Below are 22,014 nucleotides of genomic sequence, written 5' to 3' on the forward strand. Positions count from 1 at the left end.
TTCAGTTCCAAGTGGGGATAAAGACACTGGAAACATGGAGGTTTAAAGATGGTTTAATGGTGGTAAGGATCACATGGCTTGAGTTCCTGAACAGAAAAGGGAAGGGAAGCTGTGCACGCCTTGGCTTTATGCTCTCTCTAAGCTTTGAACTTCCCGGGGCACAGGAAGAGTACCCTGATTGGTTGTCAGACTCCCAGGGAGTGGGGGTCTTAGCTAGCCTTGCTGGCTCATGTAATCTTCCCAGGTGTCATGTGGGGAGTTTCTGTTGCTAGATGGGTCCTATTGTGTTGCAGTTGATGATCCATTGACAAAGATGGGGAGAAGTGTTTCTGCCTCTGACCCATTGACAAAGGTGGGAGGGGGATGGCAAGAAGTTGCAGGGAGCTGCTTTTGTCCTTAAAACATGTTTCTCCATTTCTCATCCAGGGAAATATCATATTCTGCCCTTTTTAATATTTCCTAACATATTTCATTCTTCTAGGAGGGGGGTGGGTGCTAACTTCCTACAGGGGGAAATACCCAAACTCAGCCTCAGCTCTCCCTTGAACTGAGAAGGGAAGAGGGCAGAGACCCCCCAGAGGAGGGGCCACAAATAATGGAATCCCCTTTCTTGGCAGGAGGAGCTGAATGCTCAGAGGAACATGGTGTGTGTGGAGGAATTAGCAGCATGAAATGACATAACAGCCCCTTTTTCCTATTTTCAGTTGACCTTCTGGGTATCCCACAACTGGACCTTCTTCCCAAAGAGCCTTAAATCCATAAAGAGAAAGAGCCTCCATCAGACTTGAGGAGCATCCAGATACCAGGCGCCTCTGGGGAACCAGGTGTCTCACAGAGGGCCCCGCCCTGTGCTTGGAGGGGCTGGGGAAATGCCAGAACCCCCTCTGAAGTAGCCAATAGGAGACTGGCAGATCCCAGCTCAGCCAGGATGTCATAAAGGAGATTTCTATGGGGTCAAGAGAGAAAAGACCACTTCCCAAGGAAAACAGCTAGAGTTGTTTTTAACCAGGGTTAAAGGCAAAGGAGGAGTTAAGGTAGGTCTCCTTTAGTGAGGTTTATGAATCCCACAAAAAGATCCTATTAAATGTACACTATTTAAAGTGGTATTTTTATGAAAAAGAGATAAATTGGATTTGCATTGATGGAAATAGGCAAGAAAAATATTCAATGTAACACAATATATGAATAATAATGTAATATCTCCATAAAGACTCAGAATAAACTTAAAGGAATGTAAATTCATAGTTAAATCCACAAATATGAACACAGTAGCCTTAATTGCACACACAACAGCCTCACAGTAACTGAATTTGGAGTCACATGAAACTCAACTTGGTATCAATTTCCAATAAATTGATGACATAATGGAAAGTCGCACTTCTTGTGGCCTACGATGTGTGTCCTAAGTAAGATGCGGTTCATTTAATCACTGGTGTGTCAGGCACATGTAGGTGGCCACCAATGAACTTCCCTTAAGAGCAGGGATCCATCCAAATTCCAACCCAGGACATTTCTCCTAAAGTTCCCCTTTGAATTCAACACAGGAAGTCAAAAGTGCCCAGCGGGGGAAGATGGAGCCCAAAGAATCGGAATGGCAGCTGTTTCTACACAACTTGTGTTCTGTCCGTTTTAAAGGGCATCAGACACGGAGCTAAAAAAACCAGCAAGATTCTGACTAAACACTGTGGCGCAATTTGACTGCCATTTTGAAGTTTTTGACATAACCTGAAAATAGTCCTCTTGATTATTTTGAACAATAATTTTATTAAGGATTGTATTTACAGATCCAACAAAGAAACAATATAAATATCTGTGTGTCTGTATGAAAACATGAAAAAGATAATATGTGAAAAATCACTCCAAAAAAGATAGTAAGATCCTCTTTAGCAACCATATTCAACATCAATATTTTATCACAAAATAAACCACCAGATGCATTCCACCCTCACCCCATTTTCTCCTCTCTAAATCTTCAGTTCTCTTCAGTGGTGGGATTCAACCAGTTCGCACCACTTCAGGAGAACCGGTTGTTAACTTTCTAAACAGATTGGCAAACTGGTGGTTGGAAGAAATCATTAGGGCAGAGAACCGGTTGTTAAATTACTTGAATCCCACCACTGGTTCTCTATATTGATCAACAAAAGTCTGGTAAAAATTAACAAAAATACTTAAACTGTAGCATCGCATGACCGGAAATCTATTCCAAGTTATGGTCCTAAGTCGAGGACTTCCTGTTCCCTGCAAAACATTATATCTACTCCACACATAAATTACTAATGTGGCTTTTGTGAGCAAAACATCCTCACACTCCCAGCACTTGTGCCCTTTTGCCTCATTGTGTGCTCTCTGATGGGATTTAAGGTTGCTTGACTAGGAAAAACATTTTCCTCACATCAAATATTTGTACGATTTTCCTTCTGTCACTATGTGAAGTTCCTGATAAACAATGTGTTAAAAAAAATTGTTCACGTACCAAAGCGTCCAATTTTCCAAGCGCATAGTCCACGAATGGTTTCCAAGTCTTCCAGAAAATATCTTCTTTATACACACCACTTCTAATTTTAATTTTACCTGTACCTCGAGAACGTGGATTTTGGCAATCAGGACATATCCGAAGACCCAAATCTTCCTTTTTTTTTTATGTATAGCACAAGGGTGCAATAATGTATTTTCTTTTTTGTTTGTTGGAAAAAAGCAAAAAAAAAAATTAATAATAAAAAAAAAATTGTTCACAGCTGAAGAGATTTATCTCTGCTGTGGACTTTCTGGTGCTTTTTTAGCTTTGATTTACTAGGAAAAGCTTTCTCACACTCGGTGCACTTGTGAGGCTACTCTCCTGCGTGAATTTGGGTGTGCATGTGAAGTGTGTAAGGTTGGGCAAAACATTTCCCACACTCCAGACATTTATAGGGTTTTTCTCCAGTGTGGATTAGCTGATGCTTCACAAGAGTATCTTTCCGTGAAAAACATTTATCACACTCTGAGCATTTGTAGGGTCTCTCTCCTGTATGGATTCGGCTGTGGCTTATAAGGTGAAATGAATGAGCAAATGTTCTCCCACAGTCTAAACATTTGTAGTTTTTTTCCCCTGTGTGAATTTTCACATGACTTCTAAGGGCTGATGAGGTACTATAAAATCTTCCACATTCATAGCATTGATGTGGCTTCTCTCCTGTGTGGGTTTTATGATGTTTCGAAAGGTCTCCCTTTTGAGTGAAACATTTTCCACATTCTATGCAGCTGTATGGCTTCTCTCCTGTGTGGAGCCTCTGATGCCTTCCAAGGTGTTGTTTTTGGGAAAAGCATTTCCCACACTCCTCACATTTGTAGGGTTTCTCCCCCGTGTGGATTCTCTGATGAATTTGAAGCACTCCTGGCGAAATGAAACTTTTCCCACACTCCCCACATCTATAGGGTAATTTTTCTTTGTGCCACTTCTGGTGTCTCTGAAGTTCATAGGAATATATAAATCGCTTCTCACATTCTGGGCATTCATAGGGTTTCTCTCCGGTGTGAAGTTTCTGATGTCGCACCAGGGTTGATTTATCGGTAAAACATTTCCCACATTCGAGGCACTTTTCGTTTTTCTCCCCTTTGTGTGTTTTCTCATGACTACGAAGACTTGAACTCTGGATGAAACATTTTCCACACTCAAAGCATTTGTAAGATTTGATTCCTGCATGAACCTTCTCATGGATCCAAAGACTTGACTTCTGAGCAAAGCTCTTCCCACATTCCCAACACTTGTAAGGTTTCTCCCCTGTGTGGATTCTCTCGTGGTTTCTGAGAGTGCCTTTTTCACGGAAAAATGTCCCACATTCCAGACATTGATACGGTTTCTCTCCAGTGTGGATTTTTCGATGTGTACGAAGGTTTGCCTTTTGTCCAAAGTGTAAGTCACATTCCTCACATTTATAGGTCTTCAGTCTGGAGGAGCTTCTGAGATCTTTGGCGTCTTTTCCAGAGGATTTCTCACCCTCCAAACCTTGACTGGATCCACTTCCCACATGGACCTTCCTGTGGGTCAAAAGGAGGGACTGGAGAGTAAAGGATTTCCCACACTCTGAGCATTCATGGGTTTTTTTGTCGTTTTGTGGAGAGCTGCTTGTGTCTGACGGGGGATCCAAGAGCTTCCCAGGCTCCATGCTTCCTCTTGGCTGCTGCCTTGCTTTGATTTTCTACTATCTGTTGACAGGTTGACTTGCAGGTAAATCTGGTCGCAATCTTTTATCCGCTGTTGGAAGGAAACAGAAGCAGAGAAGAGAATTTCCTTTCCAAAAATGTAGAGAGTCACAAAATCTCTAGGAGGAAAACATTTATGTTGTTGTGGTCATTAAGTGATTTTTTTTGGGGGGTCATTAAGTGAAGGGAGACCCAGGGAAGAAGTGGAGAGGTGCCTGAAGGGGTGGGGGACACCCTGGAAGTTCAGCACAGGCCACGTAGTGGGGTACAAAGCTGCAGCCCCCCAGAAGCCTCAGTCGCCCCATCTGGGCCCTGCAATGGGGCAGAAATGCCATGATGGTGCCTTAAGTGGAGGCCTGGGGCCTTCAGCCATTTCAGCCATCAGCCACTGACCCCAGGCCTGGACTTCAGCCTCTGTCACTGCTGCCACCCAGAAATGCGCCCTTAACCCCTAGGCAGTATTAAGGCCTTTGCAGCCTTCTGCCATTCTCCAAGCCGCGTGTTCCATACCGTTTCCAAGCAACATGTCCCAAAGCTTCTCTAAGCTTCTCCAGGACCCCCTCAAGTCAAATAGGGCTGTGCTGGGACTCCGATGGCCTCCCGTGCCCTCTGCCCCCCTTCCCCCGAGACAAAGCCGTGCTTCTTACCTGGGATTTCATCCACTCAACGACCAGTGAAATCGTTACACTAATTGAGTAAAGACATCATGTGATACCTCACATAATGGCCACTTTGCTAAACAAGCGAGATTCCAATTCCATTTGTAGTCATAAGTCGAGGACTACCTACAGGCAACCCAAAAGATTAAGGCATCACAGAAGCCAAAGAGGAGGAAAGAGAGTTGAGGTTAGTGTAAGCAACCCATTTCTTCTCCCCTTTTCTTGCTTTTTCTGATTATTCCACTTATGAGCTCCATCCCATCATGACTAGTTGATCCTGGCCTCCTCATGACACGTTTCCTCTCCCTGCATGGATCCGTTTCACAGCTCAGCCTCTTCCTCTTGGGAAGACCATGCAGGTCTTCTTTGTGCTATTTATTTATTTGCGGTTTAAATTTATTTTCCACCCATCTCACCGAGGGACTCCTCCAGGGGTCTTATGAGAGTAAAAAGGGAGAAAGGAATATAAGTGTAAAAACAACAGTACCAAGTAATGAAATGAGAAGCCATGGGACACACAATGAAGGTACAGTAATGTCAAATGAAAAATGGAGGGTGGGTGAAGCAGTGAGTGCTGGAGGAAATAGGCTTGGCTATCAGTCTTTCCACTTATGACTGTATGACTATAACTTGTTGCTGGCAATCCTTATGATTTATATTGATATATTGATCATCAATTGTGTTGTAAATGTTGTACCTTGATGAACGTATCTTTTCTTTTATGTACACTGAGAGCATATGCACCAAGACAAATTCCTTGTGTGTCCAATCACACTTGGCCAATAAAATTCTATTCTATTCTATTCAGTCTAGTATTTATTTATTTATTTAATTTAATTTTTATACCGCCCTTCTCCCGAAGGACTCAGGGCGGTGTACAGGCAAGATAAAAACCAACAATACAAATATACAAGTTAAAATACCCTTTAAAAAACTTATTTAAAATAGCCCAAAGTTAAAAAATTGCCATCAGTTAAAACCCCATTTAAAATTAATAAAATTCCCGTTATTAAAATCCAAATTTAAGCCAGCCCCGCGCAAATAAAAAGATGGGTCTTCAGTTCGCGACGGAATGTCCGAAGGTCAGGTATTTGACGTAAACCCGGGGGAAGCTCGTTCCAGAGTGTGGGAGCCCCCACAGAGAAGGCCCTTCCTGGGGCCGCCAGCCGACATTGTTTGGCGGACGGCACCTGAGAAGTCCCTCTATGGGAGCGCACGGACGGTGGGAGGCGTGTGGTAACAGCAGGCGGTCCCGTAAGTACCCAGGTCCTAAGCCATGGAGCGCTTTAAAGGTCGTCACCAACACCTTAAAGCGCACTCGAAAGGCCACAGGCAGCCAGTGCAGTCTGCGCAGGAGCGGTGTTACATGGGAGCTACGCGTAGCTCCCTCTATCACCCCCGCAGCTGCATTCTGGACTAACTGTAGCCTCGAGTGCACTTCAAGGGAGCCCCATGTAGAGAGCATTACAATAATCCAAGCGAGAGGTAACGAGCGCATGAGTGACCGTGCATAAGGCATCCCGATCAAGGAAGGGGCGCAACTGCCGAACCAGGCGAACCTGGTGGAAGGCCCCCCTGGAGACGGCCATCAAATGATCTTCAAACGACAGCCGATCATCCAGGAGGACACCTAAGTTGCGCACCCTATCCTTTGGGGCCAATAACTCGCCTCCGACAGCCAGCTGCGGCTGCAGCTGACTGAATCGGGATGCCGGCATCCACAGCCACTCCGTCTTGGAGGGATTAAGCTTGAGCCTGTTTCTCCCCATCCAGACCCGTACGTAGCCCCCTCCTCTCTACCTGCCCCACAGGGGTCCTTCAGTAGGAAGGGCCACACCTGCCTTGGGCAAGAAGGGAGGGGGACAGAGCAGCTGCTGCCTTCTCCATCAAGAGTTTCCCTTCGGGGCCACATCTGGCTTCTTCCACAAACCACAGTTTAGCACAAGACACAGGACTGGCTGAATTGAGGTCCTCCCTCTGCATTTCCTACCCGGATGGGAGAGAGGCCGGCCGATTCCCTGGGCCACCCCAGGCTGCTTGTCTGATGCCCTGAGCACAACCAGGTCCAACCAAAAAGCTTTCTATATTAGAAGGGGAAGTTCAGTCAGGCCACCCTAAAAGAGACTGGATCCCAGATCATCAGGCAGGAAAAGAGGAGGGGGGAATGGCTTTGATTTGGTGTTTCATCCTTCTCCAGGAGAGCCAGCACAGGCACCCAAAAAAGGATCATTGATGATCAGAGAAAATAAAGCTACATAGAGCTTCTCAAAATTGAAATGAATGGTCCTGTTTCTTAGGGATACAAGCAACAAAGTTTCAGTCATAAGTGGAAGGAGATGGGAACGATGAGAAGATTAATAGGAGTCCAGATTTAGTAGATAGTTTGACCGTGTTGACAGAACCAGATGACGGCTGTGGGGGGGGAGGGCAGCCCCACCTCCACTTGAGTCCCTAGGATGCCTCTTTTGGCTTCAGGGCTGCATCCACTCAGCAGATACGACTCCCCCACTCCCTGGCCTTCTGCCCAGGGTCCACCTCCAACTCAACCAAGAGTGGCTTCTACAACTATTATTGATTAAACAAATTATGCCTTCACTCTGCACCTTGAAAGAAAAACCCAATTTTATAACATTGCCACATAAAGATTTCAAAAAGGCTTATTTTCTAAACCAAGTTTCATTGACTCACCTTTATAGTTACAGCTAAGAGGTCTCTGTTAGCTTTCTGAATCAAGGCCAGAGATGACTTTCACCGCTGACCAGTTTGATTTCTCCTTTATCGATTGGCCCTTTGTGCAGGAAGCTGCTTCTCCAACTGGGCCAAGATTTCCAAATTTTCAAGAATGGATCCTGGTCAAAATGTTGTGGCTTCTGATCCAAAAACGCCCCTTTCTCCTCTCTGGAGTTCACGGCCACATCCACTCTGGTCTCCTGCAAAGAGAAATGAAAAAGGCTCAGATGCCGACAGCAACGCTGAGCTTAATCTATAAATGACCTGGAAGAAGGAGGAAAAAAATAGGGTTGTTTGTTAAGGATACAAAATAACAGGAGATAGAATCGAGATTCAAGAAGATTCTTTATGGGCCAAAATGGAAGAAACAAGCAGGATGAAGTCCAACAGGGACCAATGCATAGTTGTGAATAGGAAAACTCAAAGGAAGACAAGGGAGATGAGAGAAGGGATCATCTTTCCTGCTCTTTTTGGAGGCTGCAAGACCACCAAGATTCCAGGCTTCCTGGGACCCAAAGCTACTTTGGAGAGGCATTTGAAAATCACGCAAGGCAACCTTCTGGCCATCAGCTTGTTCTAGGAGCTGCTCAGGAGATCAGCCTCCAACGTTCCTTAGAGTTTGTGGATTCTAAAACATCCAACAAGGAGGCGATGCCACATCCCAGCCTCCCCATTGCAAGGAGGTCAGTCTGTGTTAAATCTACCTTGCATATCTCAAAAAAAAAACCACTTGAAGCTCCGTTTACTCCATTTTTGCAACTGCACTTGAGAGAAACGGATGTTCAGAGGCTTCCTGTTCAAACGGCCCACAGAGAGACCTTCTGAAAGTAACCTCCCCAAAATTCCTGCCAGGATCCACCCGAAGTCCCCCGGGGAGCCTTGGCCGGGCGAGGAGGGGGCAGATCCAGCCCGGGGACGGAGCCCGCTTTGTCCCCCTGGAGGGAAGGAAGGGATCCGCTCCCTGCAGGCAACCCAGAGCCGGATCTCCCCGAGGAAACCCCCGGCAAGCCGAAGAGCGGGATCCGCAGCTCCCTTCCTCCTGGCGGGGGGAAGATCTCCTGGGAGGAAGGGCGGCCCAGAGGCCGGAGGGAGAGCAGCCCCACCTGACGCGAGCGTAATCCAGAAAGCTCTCCCGAGGGATCCAGCGCCGATCCTCGCCGGGCGAAGCGGGACACGCGGAGAGAAGCGGAGATCCAGGCAGTGGGCGGAGAGAAGTGGGGGCGGGTCTCCTGCGCTCATCTAGGATTCCACCCCCTCCTTGCAGCCCCGCCCCTTAGCAGCCTCTTCTCCTCCCCCCCCTCCCTCCCTCTCAGTCTCCCCTCCCAGCCAGGAAAGCTGCCCTGTTCCTCCTATGAGCATCGGTGTCGAGGGTTCCTCTGCCCATGGAAAGAAGGTTCCCCTGTACGGTGGAAGCGGGACTGCCCCTCCTGATCCAGTGTGAGGTTGCATGAAGTCCGGCACCGAGAAGCCCCTTGAGTTTTTCCCTTGAGTATCTCCGTTCAGTGTGCCAGTAATCTTCAGTTACTTTTGTTTTTGTATTTTTTTCCTTTTTTGGTGTTCCTTCCTACCTGGATAATAAATATTTATTTTCACTCCCAGGATCTTTTAGTTTAGCTGTCATCAGGTCTTACACTGATCTCTAACAACCATTGGTACAGAGGTTACATGGTGACCCTTCATCCTGAGAGTTTAAATGGGGGGTGTGTGTCTCTGAGCACTGGTGGGTCTTCTCCCATTCTTTGGGTTCCAAATCCCCAGAGACCCCCCCAGACCGAGTTTGGGGGGGCAGCCCAGATCTCATGCTTGTTCCCTTAGAGGCAGCACAATACAACAGGGAAACAAGGCTGACAATATTGCCAAGCCACTGCAAAATAGAAATGATTTCCTTTTTCCTTTTAACTTTTTTATTTATCTCTGCCTTTTATTATTTTTACAAATAACTGTTTATCAATGTCTGGGACAGGGCAAAGCTGGGATTGGAGGATTGGAGACTGAGGTTTGTGTGTCTGTGTCTACAAGGGGAGCCTGATCCTTTTGGGTCTCTTGATTTTGGTTTTATTTTTGTTGTCAGCCCATTATGGGTCTGGGTCATAGGTCCCATTTGGGGATCTGTCCGTCATAACTACAAACGGTCGCAGGTTGATGGCTGCCTGGAGTGAACCTCCATGGCTGCGTCTGCCCTCCAGTTGTGCCTGATGAGCTCTTGGCTGAAAGGGGGGTTGGAAGAAACGTCCATCTGGGTTCAGTTCCAAGTGGGGATAAAGACACTGGAAACATGGAGGCTGCTTGGAAAGATGGTTTAATGGTGGTCAGGATCACATGGCTTGAGATCCTGAACAGAAAAGGGGGCTGAGATCCTGTGGACTCCCTGGCTTTATACTTTTTCTGAGCTTTGAACTTCCCAGGGCACAGGAAGTCTTCTGATTGATTGTCAGACTCCCAGTGGGTGGGGGGGGTCTTAGCTAGCCTTGCTGGCTGATGTAATCTTTCCAGGTGTCATGTGGTGAGTTTCAGTTGCTAGATGGGTCCTATTGTGTTGCAGATGATGGCCCATTGACAAAGGTGGGGAGAATGAATTTCTACCTCTGACCCATTGACAAAGGTGGGGGGAGTCAGGAAGCTGCTTTGTCTTTAAAACATGTTTCTCCATTTCTCATCCAGGGAAATATATTCTGCCTTTCAAATATTTTCTAAAATGTTTCATTCTTCTAGGAGGGGGGTGGGTGCTAACTTCCTACATAACTATATAATATATAAGCATATATATGAGTATATATTTCATATGAGTATGAAATAATTATATATATTGGATATAATGAAACAGTAGGCAGGAATGGTAGTTTGTGCTCTTATGCACGCTCCTTACAGACCTCTTAGGAATGGGGTGAGGTCAACAGTAGACAGTTTTTGGTTAAAGCGATGCGAGCGTAACAGGGGAACAAGGCTGAAAATATTGCCAACCACTGCAAAATAGAAATGATTTCATTTTTTGTTTTGTTATATCTGCCTTTATTATTTTTACAAATAAGTCGAGGCAAGGAACATATCCCACACATCTTCCTTCACCTATTTTCCTCACAACAACCCTGTGAGGCGGGCTAGGCTGAGAGAGTGACTGGCCTAAGGTCGCCCAGCTGGCTTTCATGGCCAAGGCAGGACTGGAACCCATGGCCTCAGGCTTTCTAAGGCAGGGCCTTTAACCACTAGGCCATACTGGATGTCCTGGGTGTTGATTGGGAAGGGTCATCTTTTAAGATGGGGGGACTTCAGCTCCCAGAATTCATGCTCAGCTTAAAATTGTCAAGGTTGAGAATATAGACGTACACAGACATAGACCAGTGTCCATACAGCCACACATATATGTCTGAGGACTGTGTATCTTTATGGAAATCATTCCCTGTTCAAGGAGAAATGTAAAGATCCAAATCCACGTTAAAGTCCGGAACTTGTTCCAGGTCAGTGTGGCTGGCAGGGCCCTTGCTCACTTGAAGGAGGAGCTGAAGAACAGGAAACAACAAACCATGATAAAACGGATAATTAACCCAGATCCTGACTGTTACAATTTGCCGTCTGGCGAGACCCAGGATGTGTGACTGTTCTGTAGCAGTCCCTGCCCTGGGGAAGACCCTTTCCTGGGGGATTATTATTATTATTATTATTTATTATTATTTATTAAATTTTTATACCGCCCTTCTCCCGAAGGACTCAGGGCGGTTTACAGCCATGATAAAAACAACAACAGGATACACATAAAACCATAATTTAAAAAACTTATTTTACAAATGGCCGAATTAAAACATTTAGAATAAAACCCAAATTTTAAAATGTTAAAACATTAAGACTAATTAAAATCCTATTAAAATCCTATGCCAGTCCTGCGCGAACAAACAAATAGGTCTTCAGTTCTCGGCGGAAAGTCCGAAGGTCCGGCAGTTGCCGAAGTCCAGGGGGAAGTTCATTCCAAAGGGTGGGAGCCCCCACAGAGAAGGATCTACCCCTGGGGGCCGCCAGCCGACATTGCTTGGCGGACGGCACCCTAAGGAATCCCTCTCTATGCGAGCGTACAGGTTGGTGGGAGGCATTTGGTAACAGCAGGCGGTCCCGTAAGTACCCTGGCCCTAAGCCATGGAGCGCTTTAAAGGTAGTCACCAACACCTTGAAGTGCACCTGAAAGACCACAGGTAGCCAGTGCAGACTGCGCAGGAGAGGTGTTACATGGGAGCAACGTGTGGCTCCCACTATCACCCGCGCAGCTGCGTTCTGAACCAACTGGAGCCTCCGGGTACTCTTCAAGGGGAGCCCCATGTAGAGAGATGCTGCAGGTCCCCCACCATTCCAGCCTTCTGGACACCTGTAGAGGGCTGTTTTCCTCCAGTTTCTGGGACAGGATCAGGCTGAGATGGGAGGATTAGAGTTTGGGTCTGTTTGTGGGTGTGTCTCAGGTGCCTGATTGTTTTGGTTTTCTTGATTTTGGCTCTAGGGTTGGGAGCCCCTTTTCAGAGTTGTGTTTTACAAGAGGGGTGGCCAGAATCACATTTATTGTCTTTATACAATGACTCCCTTTTGAGAATCCTCCAAGGTTTATCAAGGTTTCATAACATTAATTTGCAACCAGTTCCACCCGCCCGGATGTAATTATGGTCGATCTACGCATGAGCAGAAGTGCGTGCTCGCGTGCTCCCAGCTGGTAGTAAAAGTAAGTAGAACCCACCCCTGGATCCTGTCATATGCGTACTACAACGGAGGATCATATAAAGCTATGACCAGGAATCTGTTCCCAATTACAATCGTAGGTTGAGGACTAGCTGTGCTCTGCAAAACATAATCTACACTCCCCAACACTTGTAACTCTTCTCTCTTGTGTAACGTCTCTGTAAGTTACTAGTGCTACTGCTTTGTGAGCCAAACTTTCCAACACTCCCAAGATTTGTGCACTTTTGTTTGATTATGTACTCCCTGATTAAATTTAAGCTTATGTGACTAGAAAAAGTATTTTCCCCAAACCAACAATTGTAGGATTTCTCTTCTGTCACGGTGTGAAGTTCCGGTGTGACTTTTGAAAAAATGTTCCCCTCATTTTTCACGACGGAAGGGGTTTATCTCTGCCATGGAGTTTCCGATGCATTATTAGCTGTGATTTGCTACCTGTGATTCACAAAGTGTGAAAAGTTTTCTCACCCTTTGCACACTTCTAAGACCACTCTCCTGTGTGATTTCTGGTACGCCTGTGAAGTGCTGAGGGTTGGGCAAAACACTCCATACATTTATGTGGTTTTCTTTCCCAGTGTGGTTTCTCTGATGCCTCGAAAGACGATCTTTCCGGGAAAAACATTTCTCGCATTCTGAGCATTTATGGGGTTTCTCTCCTGTATGGATTCAGCTGTGACTTCTAAGAGCGACCCTGTGAAGGGACCAAGCCTGCTGCTGAGCTTGGAAGTCGAGAGGCTTCTTTTCCAACCAGCCGCTGATGCAGGGCGCCGAAAAGACCTCCGGTCGCTGCCGCCATCTTTGCGCGTGCGCAGCTTTCTTCTCACCGGCCGAAGGACTTTTCGGCGCCCTTTTGCCAGCCAGCTGCTTCCCAGTTCTGGTCAGTTCTGGTCAGCGTACCATCCGATGGATGCATAGGGTGGGCGAGCAAGCAGCAACTGGGGAACCGGTTCAGGGGCGTGGCCAGGCTGCCCTTACTACTAGTTCGGAGAACTAGTCCCTAACGTTACTACCTATTCGGTAAAACCAGTAGGAACCCACCTCTGGTTGTGTGTGTGTGTTTGTGTGAAAGCTTAAGCTCTGCGGACGGCCCTGAAACAGTTGCGCAAAGGCATCACAAGAGTTTGGGGGTCATTGATGGTCTCGCAGGTTGGAGGTCAGTTGGTGGTTTTCCGGCGCTGGAGAGGAGGGGAGGAGGCGCATCTCGAGGTCCGATCTTGACTCGGAGAAAGAGCTGCTGGGGATGGGGAAGAGTCCGTCTCCCTTTGGTTTAAGGGCACTTCTTGCCTTCTATGTTGTGCCAAGGTGGGAAATGGGAGGTGGAAACCCTGAGTAGGAGAAGCCCTGTTACCCGAGAGAATCAGGGCTTGTTTGGGAGGATGATTTGCCAGGGTTAGAACCGGGGTCATTGTTTCCAGCTATTTTCCTCATTTTATGGACCTTGGAAGGCTGGGTCAGCCTTGAGTCTGGTGAGATTCAAATTGCCAAATTGCAGGCAGCTGGCAGGCAGCAGAAGTAGCCTTACTGCATTCTAAGGACTTTGCCACTTAACTATTCACACCAAACTGATTACATAATTCAAAGTCCCACTTCCTGTGACCAAAAGTTCTACGTAAGATGTGGTCCAAAATAACCAGGTGTGTGTCAGGCACATGTAGGAAGCCTCCAATGATCTGCCTTTTAGGAGCAGGAGTCCATCCAAATCTCCAGGACATTTTTCCTAAAGTTCATCCAAAAACTTTTAATTCCACCCTAGAAGTCAGAAGTGTCCAGCTAGACAAGATGGAGTCAAAAGAATCAAGATGGCGGCTGTTTTAAAGGGCAACACGTATAAAGCTAAAAAGCAGCAGGACTTTGACTGCAGAGCATGGCACAATCGGACAACCATCTTGGCATTTCTGAGCTCCCAGTCATGACCTGAAAACAGTTCACTTGATTATTTTGAACAATAATTTTATTCAGGATTGTATACAAAGATCAAACAAAGAAGCTTAATACAAATATGTGTGTGTGAATATATGAAAAAGACAAGGTGGAGAAAAAGAAAAAGAAACCCCTCCAAAAAAAGATAATAGGAAAAATAAAGTTTCCCGTTTCATTCTCAGCAGCAGATTCAACATCAACACTAAACAAACAACCTCTATATTTTATTTATCTCTAAATAAACAACCAGAGGCATCTTCATCCAAGTCTCACCCCATTCTTCTCCTCTCTGAATCTCCGGTTCTCCTTATGGATCAACAAAGCTCTAGTAAGAATTAACTAAAACACCTGCGTGCCTCGATTTATGACTGGAAATCCATTCCCAGTTAGGGACATAACTCGAAGACCATCTGTACTCTGCAAAACATTGTATATACTCCCCAAACACTCCTAAGTCTTTTGGGTAATCACGCTGGTAAGTTACTCATGCAGCTTTGTGAGCAAAACATCCTCATGCTCCCAACACCAAGCAATTGTAGGATTTCCCTTCTGTCACTGTGTGAAATTGCTTATGAATGGTAAGATGTGACTTTTGAAAAAAATGTTTCTCATATTGTTCACAACGGAAGAGATTTATCTCTGCTATGGACCTGCTGGTGCATTTTTAGTTTTGATTTACAGTGAAAAGGTTTCCCACACTCTGCACACTTGTGATGCCAGACTCCTGTGTGATTTCTGGTGTGCTGAAGGTTGGGCAAAACATTTCCCACATTCCAGACATTCCCCCCCCCCCCCAATGTGGATTCGTTGATGCATCACAAGAGAATCTTTCCGTGAAAAACATTTATCGCACTCTGAGCATTTGTGGGGTTTCTCTCCTGTATGGATTCGGCTGTGACTTCTAATGAGCAAATGCTCTCCCACAATCTAAACATTTGTAATTTTTTTCCCCTGTGTGAATTTTCACATGACTTCTAAGGGCTGATGAGGTACGATAAAATCTTCCACAGTCATTGCATTGATGTGGCTTCTCCCCTGTGTGGGTTTTATGACGTCTCGAAAGGTTTCCCGTATAAGCAAAAGATTTTCTACATTCTACGCATCTGAATGGCTTCTCTCCTGTATGGACCCTTTGATGGCTTCTAAGGTGTTGTTTTCGGGAGAAGCATTTTCCACACTCCCCACATTTGTAGGGTTTCTCCCCTGTGTGAATTCTCCGATGAATCTGAAACTCTCCTGGCAAAATAAAACCTTTCCCACATTTATATGGTTTCTCCTCTTTGTGCCTCTTCTGATGTCTCTGAAGTTCAAAAGAATCCACAAATCGTCTCTCACATTCTGGGCATTCATAGGGTCTCTCTCCTGCGTGACATCTCTGGTGTTTCACCAGGGATTATTTCTGGGAAAAACATTTCCCACATTCGAGGCACTTTTCGTTTTTCTCCCCTGTGTGTGTTTTCCAATGACTCTGAAGAGATGAACTCGAGGTGAAACATTTTCCACACTCAAAGCACTTTAAGATTTGATTCCTGCATGAACCTTCTCATGGGCCAAAAGACTTGAGTTCTGAGAAAAGCTCTTCCCACATTCCCAACACTTGTAAGATTTCTCCCCTGTGTGAATTCTCTCATGATTTCTGAGAGTGGTTTTTTCACGGAAAAATTTCCCACATTCCAGACATTCATAAGGCTTCTCTCCAGTGTGGATTTTCTGATGTGTAAGAAGGGTTGACTTTTGACCAAAGCATAAGTCACATTCCTCACATTTATGGGGTTTCAGTCTGGAGGAGCTTCTGAGACCTTTGAAGTCTTTTCCAGAGGATTTCTCACCCTCCGAACCTTGACTGGATCCACTTCCCACATGGACCTTCCTGTGGGTCAAAAGGAGGGATCTGCGAGTAAAGGATTTCCCACACTCATTCATGGGGTCTTCCATACTTTTTCGGAGTGCTGCTTGTTTCTGTCGGGAGATTCAAGAGTTTCCCACCATCCATGCTTTCTTGCAGCTGCTGGTTGTGCCGAATTTTCACTATCTACTGATAGTGGTCTTGTGGGTAAATCTTGGGTCCCTGCTAGAAAAAATAATACAGAAATCATATTTTCTTCTGAGAAACACAAAGAATCACAAAATCTTAGATTTTGTTGTCGTCCACTGGCAGCCTGTGAGCTGGCAGCAGAGTCAGACAGTGAGGAGGCTGGGGAGGAACATGGGCCAGTCCTGGAGTCTGGGGAAGGCTCAGACAAGGGCTCTGCATCGGAGGCAGAGATGGGGCCAGGGCTATCTGGGAGTTCTGTGCTGACTCCAGAGCCTCCAGAGTCTGACGTCAGCGAGGCAGAGGAATGACGGGAGACTGTTCCCAGTGCCCGCATACGCAGAGCTGCCAGAAGGCAAGAACAGTTAAGATAAAAGGGGCGACTCAGGAGTAAGACTTGGAGAAGATTGGCCCCTCCCATAAGACATAAAGGAGGAGCAAAGGCACATGAGCCTTTGAAGGAAGCAACTTTGTTCGTGGTGGTCAGTTTAAATCCTGAAGCTCCATTTTGACTTTGTGCTCTGTATGGCCTTGCAAAGCTAATTGCCAATTAAGTCTTTGGCAACGTGTCAAACTCTTCTGCTGTTCATTGGCTCTTATCTTTTCCTCCTTCGTTCTTGTCCTATTACAAAGCGAAAAGGAAGCTCTGAATGTAGAGGTAGTCCCCAATTTATGACTACAATTGGGACTGGAATCTCGGTCATTCAGTGAAGCAGTGGGTAGATGAGGGATCAGGTCTCGACAAGCATAATCCCAAACTCCTGCTTGATGATATTAAATGATCTGATGGATTCTTAGGTGGAGGAAGCCCCAGCCAAGGGATTTTGGGGTGTCACTGCGGTGGGGGAGGTCCTGGAGCAATGGAATAGGCTCTCCCCCCCATGAGTTGGGGGAGCTGAAATAGGATGCAAAGCTGCAGCCACTCCTGGAAGCCTGAGTCACCCCAATCCAGACATGCAAAGAGCCCCCACTGATAAGATGGAATAACATGGAATAAAATGGGAAAAAGGATTCATTAGAATCCTAATGAATTGTGTTCAAATTCCACTCTTGGTGTTAGAAGATTCGTATTATACAGACAAGTCAAGAAACGTTAAAGTGCTTAACCACAATTATAACTACAGGAAGTTCATAGCCGAAACCACAGACAGTTTGACAGGTAACTGAACAGGGGCCGGATAGCTCAGGCTGGTAAGGCCTGTTATTAAGAACACAAAGCCTGCAATTACTGCAGGTTCAAGCCCGGCCCAAGGTTGACTCAGCCTTCCATCCTTTATAAGGTAGGTAAAATGAGGACCCAGATTGTTGGGGGGGCAATAAGTTGACTTTGTAAAAATATACAAATAGAATGAGACTATTGCCTTATACACTGTAAGCCGCCCTGAGTCTTCGGAGAAGGGCGGGGTATAAATGTAAACAACAACAACAAAAAACTTAGATCGCTTTGTAAGACCTGTGCCCTAGTTAGCAGAAGGACACATGAAATAAGCTTATAGCAACATTTAGGGGGGCAACTGAGATAGTGGGCTGTCAATAAGCCAATCATGCTCTGATATATGCTTGTACAACCATATAGAGAAAGATGTTTTTTTTTCATTTTCCTGTTTCCTGTATTGTCTCAAGTATAAAGATATGTACATCAGAACACCTCGTTGTTCAGTGGGTTATATTTGCACAAAACCACTGATCCTGCGCATGATTAAACCTTTTCTGTTTGATAGCAATGCTGGGGCTGGGCCTAAAGTAGAGGCCCTCATCACTTTCAACCAGCTGCCACTGATCTCAGGACTGGACTTTATTTATTTATTTATTTATTTTGTCACAACAATATATGTAGGTATCATACAAAAAGATTATATAATATATAAACACATATATGAGTAAATATAAGGAGGTATAAGCATATATATATATATAGGAAGAAGAAAATAAAAACAATAGGACAGGAACGGTAGGCACGTTTGTGCACTTATGCACGCCCCTTATGGTCCTCTTAGGAATGGGGTGAGGTCAATAGTAGAAAGTTTTTGGTTAAAGCTTTTAGGATTATGAGAAGAGACCACAGTCAGGTAAAGTATTCCAAGCACTGATGATTCTGTTACAGAAGTCATATTTTCTGCAATCTAGATTAAAGTGGTTGACATTAAGTTTAAATCTATTGGTTGCTCTAGTATTATTGCAATTAAAGCTGAAGTAGTCTTTAACAGGAAGGACATTACAATAGATGATTCTGTGAGTTAAATTTAGGTCTTGTTGAAGGCGACGGAGTTCCAAGTTTTCTAAGCCTAGGATTTCAAGTCTGGTGGGATAAGGTATTTTATTGTTTTCAGAGGAATGGAGAACTCTTCTTGTAAAATATTTCTGGACACGTTCAATTGTATTGATGTCAGAGATGTGGTGAGGGTTCCAAACAGGCGAGCTGTATTCTAGAATTGGTCTAGCAAATGTTTTATATGCTCTGGTTAGTAGTGTGGTGTTTTTGGAAAAGAAGCTACGCAAGATTAGGTTTACAACTCTTAGAGCTTTTTTTGCTATGTAGTTGCAGTGGGCTTTGGCACTTAGATCATTTGACATGAAAACTCCAAGGTCTTTAACGGGATGGGGGTCGTCTGTAAGGTAATGTCCATCTAGTATGTACTTAGTGTTTGGGTTCTTTTTTCCTATATATAAGACTGAGCATTTGCTGGTTGAGATTTGGAGCTGCCAAGTTTTAGACCAAGCGGTTAGATGATCAAGGTCATTTTGAATGATAGATGTATTGTCTGTGGTGTTAAATAGTTTGACATTGTCAGCAAAGAGAACACAATTACTTGAGATATGGTCACAAAGATCATTAATGTATAGTTAATACATATAGATAGAGTGTTGGTCCAAGGACGCTGCCTTGAGGAACGCCACTCTTGACAGGAACAGGATTTGATAGAGCATTGCCAATTTTGACCACTTGTTGTCTGTTAGACAGAAAAGCAGATATCCATTTGTGAAGGGGTCCTGAGATGCCATAGGATGTTAGTTTTAGGAGAAGTTTATCGTGTACTACTGAGTCAAAAGCTTTGCAGAAGTCTATGTAGATTGCATCTATTGTTTTGCCTTGATCAAGATTTGTAGTCCATATGTTTTTACAATGGAGAAGTTGTAAGTTACATGATAATTTTTTCCTGAAACCAAATTGTTTATTGGAGAGTAGGTTGTTTGTTTCTAGGTGGAGGGTAATGGATTGGTTGATGATTGATTCCATGACTTTGCAGATGACGCAGCACAGAGAGATTGGTCTGTAATTTTCGACTAAGCTGGGGTCTCCTTTTTTGAAGATAGGGATGACTGTGGCTAGTGACCAAAGTTTGGGAAGGGAACTGGTAGTGAAAGCTTTATCAAAGATAATACTTAGGGGTTCTGCTATATTAATGGAAAGTTTTTTTAAGAAGTATGCACATAGTCCATCGGGTCCAATAGATAGCGATGGTTTTAAGTTATGAAGAGCTTTTCCAACGTTGTCTTCTGTGAAATCTATATGAGTTAAGTCATCAATCATTGCTGGTACGTTTGTGGAATGTCGGATATGTGTTATCGGAGTTAACAAAAACTGAGCCAAAGAAAATGTTGAAGAGGTTTGCTTTAACTGTTTCGTCATTGCATTCTTTGTTGTTAGAATCTTTTAGTGGTGGGATGGATCTTGAATCTTTAAGTTTATTGTTAACAAAATTATAAAACGACTGGAATTTGTGTGCAGAAGGTTCTCTTCTTGCTTGGTGTGATAATTTGTGCATTCAGTTTTTATTTGGTTGCATAGCCCAGTGTCACCACAACTACTGAGAAATGAGGTCTCAAACCTCAGGCCACCAGTTTTTCTAGCGTTGCGCCATTCTCCAAACTGTGCATGTTCCAGACTGTTTCCAAGCAAGGTGTCCCAAAGCATCTCTAACCTTCTTTCAGGACCCCCTCAATAGGCCCATGACCTGTGTCACGACTCCCATGGCCTCTCCTCCCACATAAGGCAACCCCAGATTGCTTACCTGGGACTTTGTCTGCTTGATGACTGGTGAAATTGTTTAACAGCCTGACATCAATACCTGGGAAGATCCTGGAAAAGATAATCAAGCTAGGGGTCTGGGAAAGACTAGAAACAAGCAAATCTATTACTAGAAACCAACACGGGATGGTCGAAAACAGACCATGGCAGACAAATCTTATTGCATTTTTTGAGCAAGTGACTGAATTAATGGAATAGGGACATTCAGTGGACACAATATATTTGGATTTCGGGAAGGCATGTGACAAAATAGACCCCAGCCTACTTCTTTACAAGATAGAAAAATGAGGGATAGACAGCATCACCACCAGGTGGATTCACACCTGGCTGTCCAACCTCACTCAATGTGTAGACTTCCATGGAACTACAGTATATTTTAACTTCATCCAGCACTTTTGGAGCAAAAGCCGATTTTTCTACATTGCTCATTTGTCCACTAAAGATAAAAAATGCTTATTTTCCAAACCAAGATTTGTTTACTCACTTTTAATTTTGCAGTTATGAGGTCTCAGGGTCACTTGTTTCCCTTCTGAGTCAAGACCAGGGATGACCGTCACCGCTGACCGGCTTGATTTCTCCTTAATCGATTGACCCTTTGTGCAGGAAGCTGCTTCTCCAACTGAGCCAAGATTTCCAAATTCTCTAGAATGGAGTCCCGGCCAAATGTCGGTAGATCCCGATCCAACAACGCCCCTTTCTCCTCTCTGGAGTTCACAGCCACAGCCTCACTGGTCTCCTGCAAAGAGAAATTAAAAAGTCTCAGATACCGACAGTAATCTTGAACATAGTCTCTAAATGACCTGGAAGAGGGAGGAGAAAATGGAATTATTTATGATACAAATAATGGAAATAAAATCAAAACTTCAAGAAGGTCTTGATAAGCCAAAATGGAAGAAACCAGCAAGATGGAAGCCCAAGAGGGACCAATGCATAGCTGTGAGTGGAGAAACTCAAAGGAAGAGGAGAGACATCAGGTGGGGAAGAGCATGAGGGAAAAGGGCTGCTCTTTCCTGCTATCTTTGAAGGCTGCAAGGCCACAAAGATTCCAGGCTTCCTGGGACCTAGAGCTACCTTGAGTCCGAAGGAGCCCCAAAACTCTGGCTTCACTTCCCAAAGGTGCTTTTCCCCCACAAAAAAGGCAAACTGGACTTTCTTGGATATTTTTTCCCCTTGAAAACGTTTCCCTTCTCATCTAAGAAGTTTCTTCAGTTCTGACTGACTTGGGGGGGGGGGGAAAGGAAGGATTTATAGTTGTCAGAGGACAAACCCATGAGGAGATCTGCATCTAAAAAGACATGGGGGGCTCTTTCATCTCCACCTTCTGGACAGAAAGGAGCCCTGGATGGAAAGAGGGGCCAAATCTTTGCCACCGCGCTGCTCCCATATAACACTTATCCTGCGCGACCTGCGCTGGCTGCCGGTAGCCTTCCGGGTGCACTTCAAGGTGCTGGTTACCCCCCATCCCCAATTTCCCCCCCTCCCCCCATGGGGAAGATTATAAGTTGATTGATTGCCATTGTACAGAAATAAGGGTAGAATTAAACAAGTTGGAATGGTGTAAAGTCGGGGCTGCTCGGTAACCACTCCCGAAGGGAAAGGGTAAGGAAAGAGGAGTAAAGAAGGAAGAAAGTAGGTAGGTAGGTAGGTAAGAAGGGAGGGAGAAGAAAGGATAGGAGGAGAAGAAGGAGGAGAAGATAGAGGGTTAGAAAGGATGGTAGTGAGAAGTGGGAAAGAGGTGGGGAAGTAGGAAA

At 45.0% G+C, this 22,014-nt stretch overlaps 2 protein-coding genes across 3 annotated transcripts; both read right to left on the reverse strand.

Moving 5' to 3' along the window:
* Positions 1–1,404: 1,404 nt before the first annotated feature.
* LOC131192773 (gastrula zinc finger protein XlCGF26.1-like) lies at positions 1,405–8,774 on the reverse strand. 2 transcript variants are annotated; one of them, XM_058172276.1, is made up of 3 exons: positions 8,675–8,774; positions 7,530–7,771; positions 1,405–4,234 (listed from the first exon to the last, which is right to left on the reverse strand). In XM_058172276.1, the coding sequence occupies exon 3, from the start codon at positions 4,143–4,145 to the stop codon at positions 2,829–2,831; it is 1,317 nt and encodes a 438-aa protein (XP_058028259.1). In that variant the 5' UTR covers positions 4,146–4,234; positions 7,530–7,771; positions 8,675–8,774; the 3' UTR covers positions 1,405–2,828. The 2 variants fall into 2 exon arrangements, with proteins under 2 accessions (XP_058028259.1, XP_058028260.1); XM_058172277.1 differs by lacking the exons at positions 7,530–7,771; positions 8,675–8,774 and adding an exon at positions 4,830–5,940.
* A 6,328-nt stretch (positions 8,775–15,102) lies between these two features.
* LOC131189526 (gastrula zinc finger protein XlCGF49.1-like) lies at positions 15,103–16,136 on the reverse strand. The gene is made up of 2 exons (XM_058165650.1): positions 15,741–16,136; positions 15,103–15,501 (listed from the first exon to the last, which is right to left on the reverse strand). The coding sequence occupies exons 1-2, from the start codon at positions 16,134–16,136 to the stop codon at positions 15,103–15,105; spliced, it is 795 nt and encodes a 264-aa protein (XP_058021633.1).
* Positions 16,137–22,014: the final 5,878 nt, after the last annotated feature.

Source organism: Ahaetulla prasina, chromosome 2 (genome assembly GCF_028640845.1).
Source record: "Ahaetulla prasina isolate Xishuangbanna chromosome 2, ASM2864084v1, whole genome shotgun sequence".
Classification (NCBI taxonomy): Eukaryota; Metazoa; Chordata; class Lepidosauria; order Squamata; family Colubridae; genus Ahaetulla; species Ahaetulla prasina.